Here is a 9,909-nt window from a genome sequence, read left to right on the forward strand (position 1 = left end):
CGTGTGCTTTACTGCAGAGCTGATTAATTAGTTACACAGTAAACTGCCACCATCTATATATGTACTCATATTAGAGTGCAGCAAATTAATTAACTCTGCTGTAGGATAGCACTGTCCAGGATAAGTACTACCCTACAGTGGAGTAGTTATGTGTGCTGAAATGTACATCTAGATAGTGACCGGGGCTGGCTAGGGCATGAGGGTGCTACCTGCTTGATAGCCTTGCACTGAAGCTCCCTCATGCCCCAGCCAGCCCCTCCACAGCACATTAAGCCAGGATGGAGCAGCCCCAGGCTGGCACGGTGACCCTCCCCTCTTCCCCCCACCCCCAAGGCCACCTGCAAGCCAGGATTGCTCCACCCCTGTTGAATGTGCTGTGGTCCTGGGCACATGTGTAAACACTGTGCCCAGAAGCAATAAACTCCAACACAAACTGTGCCAGAGTTTTTTGCCTTGTGCTAAGTGCATGTGTAGATGTACCCAGCAAATGCTACATAATATGAAGTCAGTGCTTTATAACCAGAGCAAAACAAGGTCAGTGATTTGATGTTAAAAGAAACTGTCAAAAATAATAAAGGCATAAGCATTATATGTAACAGGGGGTTGTAAATAAATGCTTTATTTTCTCTGCAATAGATTGCCAGTCATGAATTAAAGATACCACTCTCTTACATCCATGTTTATGAAACTAGCACAACAATGGTACCTAATGCTAATGTCTCATCAGCCTCTATTGGAACTGATGTCTATGGGATGGCAGTGAAGGTTAGATTTGTTCTTTACAGAAAAAAAATGTTAATGTCCTTATGTCCTTTTCCACACCTATCTTTCTTTACATCTAAGTTGTTATGATTTAATGGAAATAGTTGATTTATTTAACCTCTTCACTCCCACCAAACATAAGAGGTGGGCTTGAAAAAACCATAAGACCACAAAGTTACAAGTTAAGTCTATAATTTGAATTTCTCTTTCTTTCTCAATCCTTGCCAACTAGAATTTGTGTTCCTTTTTTCTGAACAGTGAAGACATTCATTTAAAAAAAGGAATAGGAATGATTTGATTTAATTAAATCAAATATTGATTGTATTCTTTGTCCAAGTTTCACATAGCGTTAGAGAAATGAACTTGCCTTATGCAGCTTCATGTTTGAAGAAACATGCTGAGGTTATTATACACTGTTTCATGAAATCAAATCAGGAGATTATATGCAAGAAGTAAGACTAGGAAATCATTCCATGTCTGTGGACTTAATTAGACTGTTTGCCAAGAGTATCTGAAGCATAGCAGTTGCACTCTTTATCACAATGAGATCTAGTGTCCAGGGAGGCCTTAATATTCCCCCTAAAGGTAAGCAGGAAAAGGCACAGTTTGTCTCTGACTGAATGACCATCACTATGGAAACTGTGCCTTATTCAGACAACTGCTTACCATTAGAGTTGCACATATATAGGACTAGTCCAGATAAGTTCCAGGTTCAAATACCTTTATAGGAGAACATATATTCTACCCGAGTGTAATTCTTTAAGTTCTCTTCTTATTCCTCCTTCACTTCTTTTCCCTTTACATTTATTTTAAAATACTTTCATTTTATATGACTTTTTCTCTTCTTTCCATTCCTTCCCTTTGCACTAGAATGTAATTAACTGATTTCCCGACACCTAAAAATTACAGATACTGATCCTATACAAGAATGTACAGCATATTTGGTAGGGGTGTGCGAAGTGGGCCCTATTCAATTCGGATTCAGATACAGCCCGAATCGGGGACAGTGATTTGATTAGTTGATTCAGATCACTGATGCTGATTCGATGCGGCCGAATCCAAATCTGAAGATTCAATGCTGATTCGGAGAATGAGAGATTTGGACATAGACACAGCTTTAAAAGTTTTTTCTACATACTTTGAGGTAGGAGGTGTGGCTTGTGATCTCTGTGATGCTGGGGTGCATGGAGGATCCCACAGAAGTGCAGGGGGGCCCTCCACGTGCTCAGTGGAGAACCTGGAAGTGGACCTGAAGTACTTCCGGTCCACTTCTGGGTCTGCCCGGGAGCGCAGTGGGAGGGGCCCCCTGCGCCTCCCCAACTCCGTGATCGGCCACAGGTGCCCCACCTCCCCACCCCCAGGAGGCACCAGTCACCAAGCCGGGGGAGCATGGGGGAGGGTGGAAGTGGACTGGAAGTGCTTCTGGTCCACTTCCAGGTCTGCTGTTGAGCGCGGTGGGGAGTTCCCCGTGCTTGTGTGGGACACTCCATGTGCCCCAGCATCACAGCATTCATGAGCCCCTGCTACCTAGAGGTATGTAGAAAAAACATTTAAAGCTGTCTCTATGTCCAAATCTCCAAATGTTTCCGAATCTCTCCAAATTGATTTGGAAGGTTTTGATTCGATTCAGAGAGATTAAAGGGTCCTCTGATTTATTTCAGATTCAGAGATTCAACCACCTAATTGGGTCGAATCTCTGCTTTGCACAGCCCTAATATTTGGGACTCAGAATACTGAATACTGCTCAATGCACCCATTAAGTGCACCCATTGAGTCACTAAAAGTTGAAGCATCATAAATAATAAATGATTTAGATCCCTTTTGGTACATATTTTGGCTAAATGCTTTCTTTGGAATTAATTTAATCCATTTTACAATTGAGTATTTTCAAATGACAGAAATGTTGGTCTCTGGTTAGAACATGACAAGAAACAGAACCAAAACCAAAACATTTATTGGTTTACTGTTAGCAGTGAGCACACATGCATATAAACTTACCCCAAGTTGTCTAGTCTTTAAATTAAAAATGTTCCTCATGTTTTATTTTTATTTGTTTGTGAACTGTCTGCCCCCCAGGATGCTTGTCAAACTCTTCTGAAACGCCTTGAACCAGTTATGAGTAAAAGCCCTAAAGACTCCTGGGAAAACTGGGTAAATACATTTTCATCTATTCTACCTGGTTTTGAATGACAGTTAATCCATTTGGCCTTGATACACATCATATTTAAAATTAACTTAATATATTTCTGGCTCCATTTGTGTTTGCTGGTAATAAATTATCATATTAACTTGGTTGCAGAACTTTGATCCATATAATTGTTAAATATAATTGTAATTTTTTTGCCTTAAATCAGTTCTATTGTTTTGATCAGAAAGTGGCCCAAGCTAAGAGTTTGGTTTAAAACTGGTCATGCAAAATCTTAAGGAGGGTATGTGCAAACTTCCATCTTTCATGTTAACCCAAGATTACATTATTCTTTAATTTTGAAATACCACTGGAGTTTTCTTTTAAAAATTCCCATTTTGCTAAATATGTAATATTTTCATTCATCCAGAGTAATATTTAACCTTCTAATAAGTACACTGTATTTCAGATTAAAGCAGCTTTCAAGCAAAGTGTTAGTCTTTCAGCTACTGGGTACTTCAGGTAAGGACATATCTGTATGATTTAAAACTCATAGACTTTAAGACTCAAAATCAGGAAATTTGTTTAATTGTGGTCACCATAAACGTATATTTGTGTTTTAGGTGGTTTTGATTGATTTTAGGTTCCTGAAGTCAACACTAGAATAAAAACTTTTATACTGCTTGTCCTGTTTGTCAGTTTTTACTGTAGGATATATTAGCAAATCAATTTGAAATGCATACAGTTTTAAAGGACTTTGTTGTATCTGACAGAGGCTATGATGTTCATATGGACTGGAACACTTGGGAAGGCCATCCATGCGCATACTTTGTTTATGCAGCTGCTTGTTCTGAAGTTGAAATTGACTGTTTAACAGGAGACCATCAGGTAAATTGCTAATTGACTTAATTTCAAGGGTTTAGTTTAGCGAAATAATATATGTTAGGTTTTAAAAAATCATAAACCTTTAACAGTAGAAATATTTCCATGACTTCTTAAAAATGTAATTGAAAGGCATCTGCAGAATCACTTACCCAGTCGACTTTACCATGTATTGCAGAATAAATAGTCAGGGTTTTACCAATATAGTAAGGTACATAGTCTATCAGTATCTTTCTGAAACTGTAATTTTAATTAAAAAAATCTATTGTTAAACTCACCAATTAGTAAAACAAGTGCATAATGTCATGTATTTTATCAATAGAACATCAGAACAGACATCATTGTGGATATTGGCTGTAGTATAAATCCAGCTATGGATATAGGGCAGGTATGTATCAGTAACATATAGTACAAAGATGTAATTAACAATTATCTAAAATTAAAGAGTGTTAATGTGGCAGTGCACCTATGGGTGCTTGCCAGTTTAAGGGCCTGATTGGCTCTGAAACTACACCTGCTGGCAATGTTCCCTCTAAGGAGTAGCAGTCCATGAGTGCGCTGCTTTGGTCCCTCCTCCCCCTTTCAGCATGGTCCGCCGGTAAATGTCCCACTGTAAGTGTCCAGGTGGGAGCAGGCAGAGTTCAGCCAACACCTTTCTCCATGCTAATTGCTGCCCACAGCAGCATAGTGGAGTGCTGTGGGGCAGCCATGGGCCAGACACAATCAATTGATAGAACTGAAAAGGAGGCACCAGGGCCGGCATGGGACACTTACCAAAGGTAAGCTCCTCACTCCTCATGAGGAGCAGGCAGCGGCTCCTCCCTGAGATGAAGCAAGGCAGAGTTGGGGGCTGGTACTGGGGGCTAGCGCGGGCTTTGCCGGCTCTGGGAAACTGCTCTGCTGGCTCCAGGGAACTGCTGCACTCCCCAGCCCTGATGCCATGTGCCTTCTCACTCCCCAGGTGATGTGGGGGTGTGGAGCAGTTCCCTGAAGCCAGCGGAGCCCGTGAAGCAGTTCCTCAGAACCAGCGGAGCCCGCACCAGCCCCCACCTCACCTTGCCTCGCCTTGGGGAGGAGCCGCTGCCTGCCCTGCATGAGGAGTGAGGAGCTTACCTTTGGTAAGTGTCCCACACCAGCCCCAGTGCCTCCACTGCACTCTGCGCCCAGCTCCTCTCTGGGAGGGTGTGCAGCATTAAAATGTTACTGCGCGGCAAGATTTTTAATTGTGCACAGCTGCGCACACGTGCAGCTTAGAGGGAACCTTACCTGCTGGGGTTGGATGGTGTGGTGCGGCTGCCTGTGGCAGGGCAGTCTCCAGAAAATGCCACACCTGTGCCTCCCCAGTGAAAGGCAAGTTGGGGTGCCGGAAACCCTCAGCTTCCACTGCCTTGTGGGTGACCCCATAGAAGGGAAAAGCTAGGGGAGCACACCCCAACAGAAAAGCACCCGGCAAGGAGGTCGGTGGGACCAAGGGGGTCCAAAGTGAGGCAAGGAGCCCAGAGTGTGTGTGAGGGGCAAGGAGTCCTGATTGTGTGAGGGGCAAGGAGCCCTGTATGAGTAAGAGAAATGGAGCCCAATGAGTGCGTCCGGAGTTGAGGGCTGCGGTAATGATTTGGATGCCATCTGCGCGGCATGGGACACTTTAAAGTAGAGGTCGGAACCATGAAGCGGGCATTAAATGGGCAGCTTCCTGCCTTAGAAACAACTTCTTAATTACATTAAAGGTATGGCAGGAAAGTCAGGTGAGCGAGGCGACATTTTAAACGCCCCTGAGACAAACCTCTGCCACAGCTAAGTAGATTAATGGGAATTATTCCATTAGTATCACAGTGGCCTTAAAGCTGGTATAACTAAGTGGTGATCAGGCCCATTATGTACATATAGGTAATACTTGCTTTAGGTTTATTAAACATCAAAGGAAAGACACTTGATATTTTAGTTTTTCTAAAAATGCATGACAATATTCTGCAGTTGATGGGAAATGAATGACTGTGCTGTTTTTCGCTTAGATTGAAGGTGCATTTATTCAAGGCCTTGGACTTTTTACAATGGAAGAACTGAAATATTCTCCAGAGGGTGTCCTGTATACTAGGGGCCCAGATCATTATAAGATTCCTGCAGTCTGTGATATCCCAAAAGAATTCAATGTCTCCTTGCTGTCTCCATCCCAAACTTCAAATACACTCTATTCTTCTAAGGTAAATCAGGACAGATTAGATTAAATCTAGTAGGGACAAATTCAGACATCCTTACTAATGCTAAATACTACCTTACTCAATAGATGATACCACTAAGTGGAACTACTTGTGGAGTGAGGTTCTATCCATCATGATTTAAGATGTTAGACTCTGAACCATAATAAACAGATCGATGTTGTATTTGGATATATAATTTTAAAAACAGGGTTAAAGTTATACAACTTATTTCTCATTGCATAATTTCATGTTTCATAGCATTAGATCATAAACCTAAATATTGTGTAATATGACTGTAATTTATACAAAGCAAAATTACTATGTTTCAATAGACTTTTAAAATGATATTTAAAGCAGTATTAAAGTTTGGTGCTATGGACATATTTCCAGTGAAGTAACCAGTATATTGTCTACAAAAATCATGTTGTTTTTCTGGATTTTAGAAACTTGTATTTAGTTTAATAACTACAGTATGTCCAGGATCTGAAGTCTGTCTTACACTAGCAGTGGAATGATACAGGCAATATAACAGAGCACTTTAATATATAATATCGCTCGTTTAAGTTAGATGGGTCCTCTAACAAAATGCAGATTCACTGCTTTAAACAACTCCAGTCAACTAAGACAAAGAAACTGTGGGGTACAAACCTGTGATCCATTGTGTTCCCCTTTATCTTGCAATATGTGACACATGAAATGAAAGCTCCGTGTACCCATATAGAAATAAAACTAAAGAATAATTCTTAAATTGGCATACTGACACTTTAAAATTGGTATAATACAAATGCATTTAAAAACAGATCTTCTAGTGTTTCTGTGTAGTGATTCTGTTAAAAATCATGTATGTAAAATGGAGATTACAACCAAATAATTCAAGTTTCAGAATTATATTTCACAAATCAAATGAGTAAATATTCAGAAGGGCCTAGTAACTGAGAATCCAAAATCCCGTTTTCAAAAATAACTTGGCTAATGAGGAGTTTGTCTTATTGAAAGGCAATGAGACTTAGGTTCTGTAATCCACAGGGACTTTTTGAAAATGTTATCCCATATCTCATTTACTGTTAAGGGCTGAACAGAAGGATTTTACACTGAGGTGGCTTTAAAAAATCTGAAGGTAATTCATAGATGTTAGGGGCTGGAAGGGACCTTACAAGATCATCAGGTCCAGCCCCACTGCATTTGGGCAAGAAAGACTGCTGGAGATAGATGACCCAAGCAAAGTGTGTGTCAAGACACTTTTTGAAGATCGCCAGGGTGGGTGACTGTACCACCTCTGGGGGGAGTCTGTTCCAGACCCTTGGCACTCAAATTGTAAAGAATTTTTTCCTTATGTCCAATCTGAAGTGATCTTCAATCAGTTTGTGCCCATGGTTTCTTGTCTTCCCTTGGGGGCCTTGGTGAACAGATGCTCTCCCAGGCCTTGATGCATGCCCTTGATATACTTATAGGTTGCCACCAAGTCCCCTCTGAGTCTCCTCTTCAGGCTGAACAGTTCCAAGTTTTTCAGCCTCTCCTTGTATGACCTGCTCTCCAGAACTTAATCATGTGCATGGCCCTCCTTTGGACTCTCTCAAGTTTCTCCACATCCTTCCTGAACTGAACTCAGTACTCCAGTTGCGGTCTCACCAAGGCCAAGTAGAGCAGGAGAATGACATCCATAGTTTTGCTCAAGATGCATCAATAGATGCATGCCAGTGTTTGATTTGCTGTGCCAGCTACAGCATTGCATTGGTGGCTTGTGTTCATTCTGTTGTCTATCACGACCCCCAGGTCTCTCAGCTGTGGTGCTGGCAAGCATAGCTCTGCCAAGCCTGTAAGTGTGTTGCAGTTTATTTCTCCCAGATGGAGCACTTTATATTTCTCCGTGTTAAACGTCATCAGGTTAAGATCCACCCACCTTGCAAGCCTGTCCAGGTCAGCCTGTATCGCCAGCCTGTCCTTGAGCATGACCACACTCCCCCATAATTTGGTGTCATCCGTGAATGTTGCCAGTTCACTTTTAATACCCGAATCCAAATAATTGATGAACATGTTGAAAAGCATTGGTCTGAGTACTGAACCCTGAGGGATGCCACTGGTAACCTTCTGCCATGTTGACTCAGTTCCATTTTTTAGTACTCTCTGGGTCTTACCTCAGAGCCAGTTAGCTAGCCACTGGGCCGCAAAGTAGTTGAGCCTGCATTTTCCCAATTTTAGCATGAGGAGATCATGAGAGACTAGGCTGAAGGCCTTGTCGAAGTCCAAGTATATGACATCAACTTCATTTCCCCTATCCAGGTGGTGAGTTACCTGATTGTAGAAGGAAATGAGGTTGGTCAGGCATGACCTTCCCACAACAAAGCCATGTTGGCTATCCTTTAGAATACTGCCTTCTGTTAGCCTATCAATAATGGATTATTTGATATTTTTTTCCAGGATTTTACCAGGGATTGAGGTAAAACCGATTAGCCTGTAATTCCCTGGGTCCTCCTTTCTCCCTGTCTGGAAGATAGGCACCACATTGGCCCTCTTCCAGTCTTCTGGAACTTCTCCTGAGCACCATGAGTCTTCAAATAGCTTTGCCATAGGTCACATGATGATGTCTGCCAGTTCCTTTAGCACTCTTGGGTGAAGTTCATCTAGTCCTGCTGACTTGTAGATATTCAGGTGCTGACTTGTAGATATCTCTAGGTGTTCCCCCACAAGATCTTCACCAATTATGAGAGGGTGATCACCTCTGCCTTAATCATCCTGTATCCTGTCAAGCAGGCTAACTTCCTTGGACTGGTGGAATACTGCCGCAAAGGATTCATTTAGGAGTTCGGTTTTGTCCTCAGTGTCAGTTATCAGCTGTCCCATTTTGTTCATCGGGGCCCTATGTTTCCCGTATTTTTTCTCCGACTTCCTACATATCTGAAGAAGGGCTTTTTGTTGTCCTTCATTTCGGTTACCAGTTTGTATTCGATTTGTGCCTTTGCTTTCCTAAGCCACTCCCTACAGGTGCAAGCTATTGCTGAGTACTCCACCTTGGTGGTAATTTCTGACTTCCATCCCCGGTTTATATGCTTCTCTTTTTCATTTCGTGAGTATCTTAGTGATCATTTCATGGTGAGACGATCATCTTATATATTTTTTTTATAATAAATGTTTTTAAGAAAAAATGAAAGTTGCTAACCTGGGAATACAGCCTTTACTGCAAGTGTGTGTGTGTGTGTGTGTGTGTGTGTGTGTGTGTGTGTGTGTGTGTGTGTGTGTGTGTGTGTGTGGATACACACACACACACCTATCTTTGTGTTTTGGGTTTTTTTTCCTCAGGGAGTAGGTGAGGCTGGGCTGTTCTTAGGATGCTCTGTGTTTTTTGCTATAAAAGATGCCATTGCTGCAGCACGAAAGGAAAGAGGATTAACTGGGACATTTCTGTTGAATAGCCCATCAACTCCTGAGCACATTCGAATGGCATGCATTGATCAGTTTACTAAGATGGTACAGACTCTTTCTTTAACTTATATCTGTTTAATTACCTCCTACTCCTGTAGGACTTTTTTCTGTATTGTTTTAATTGTAATAATTACAATTACAGGCTATTTGATTATTTTATTTAGGGCCCATTATTACTGATAATTCTCTGAAAACATCAACCCAGTTTACAGCAGCAGGCAGAGGCAAATAGAACATTAAAAACTAGGGGTGCACCGATAGAGATTTTGGGGGCCGATACTGATAGCCAATTTTAAGGAGGCATATCGGCCAATACTGATTCAATTTCCAATACAGCTGTGTGCAGCTGGTAAGTCTGTTGTGGTGGATGGGGAGTAGGGAGGAAAGGGGCATGGGGGGGCGGGGCAAATCAAGGCCCCTGTGGTGAGGGAGGGAGCGGGGCTGGAGCAGTTACTGCCCAGCCAGGGTGGGGCATGGTGGGATGTTGGATGAAGCCGTGGCTCGTCTGGGGGGCATGGCATGGCG

The 9,909-nt window shown here is 42.1% G+C and overlaps 1 protein-coding gene across 1 annotated transcript in view; it reads left to right on the forward strand.

Annotated features, from left to right (window-relative positions):
- LOC102377274 (aldehyde oxidase-like) overlaps nt 1-9,909 on the forward strand; it is a 73,031-nt gene that overhangs the window by 60,782 nt on the left and 2,340 nt on the right. Inside the window, exons 28-34 of the mRNA XM_014522792.1 lie at nt 637-765; nt 2,839-2,913; nt 3,357-3,409; nt 3,661-3,775; nt 4,092-4,157; nt 5,779-5,967; nt 9,262-9,429. Coding sequence (XP_014378278.1) covers nt 637-765; nt 2,839-2,913; nt 3,357-3,409; nt 3,661-3,775; nt 4,092-4,157; nt 5,779-5,967; nt 9,262-9,429 — 795 coding nt within the window. The remainder of the gene's footprint in view (nt 1-636; nt 766-2,838; nt 2,914-3,356; nt 3,410-3,660; nt 3,776-4,091; nt 4,158-5,778; nt 5,968-9,261; nt 9,430-9,909) is intronic.

This window comes from Alligator sinensis, unplaced genomic scaffold, assembly GCF_000455745.1.
Source record: "Alligator sinensis unplaced genomic scaffold, ASM45574v1 scaffold258_2, whole genome shotgun sequence".
NCBI classification, from domain to species: Eukaryota; Metazoa; Chordata; order Crocodylia; family Alligatoridae; genus Alligator; species Alligator sinensis.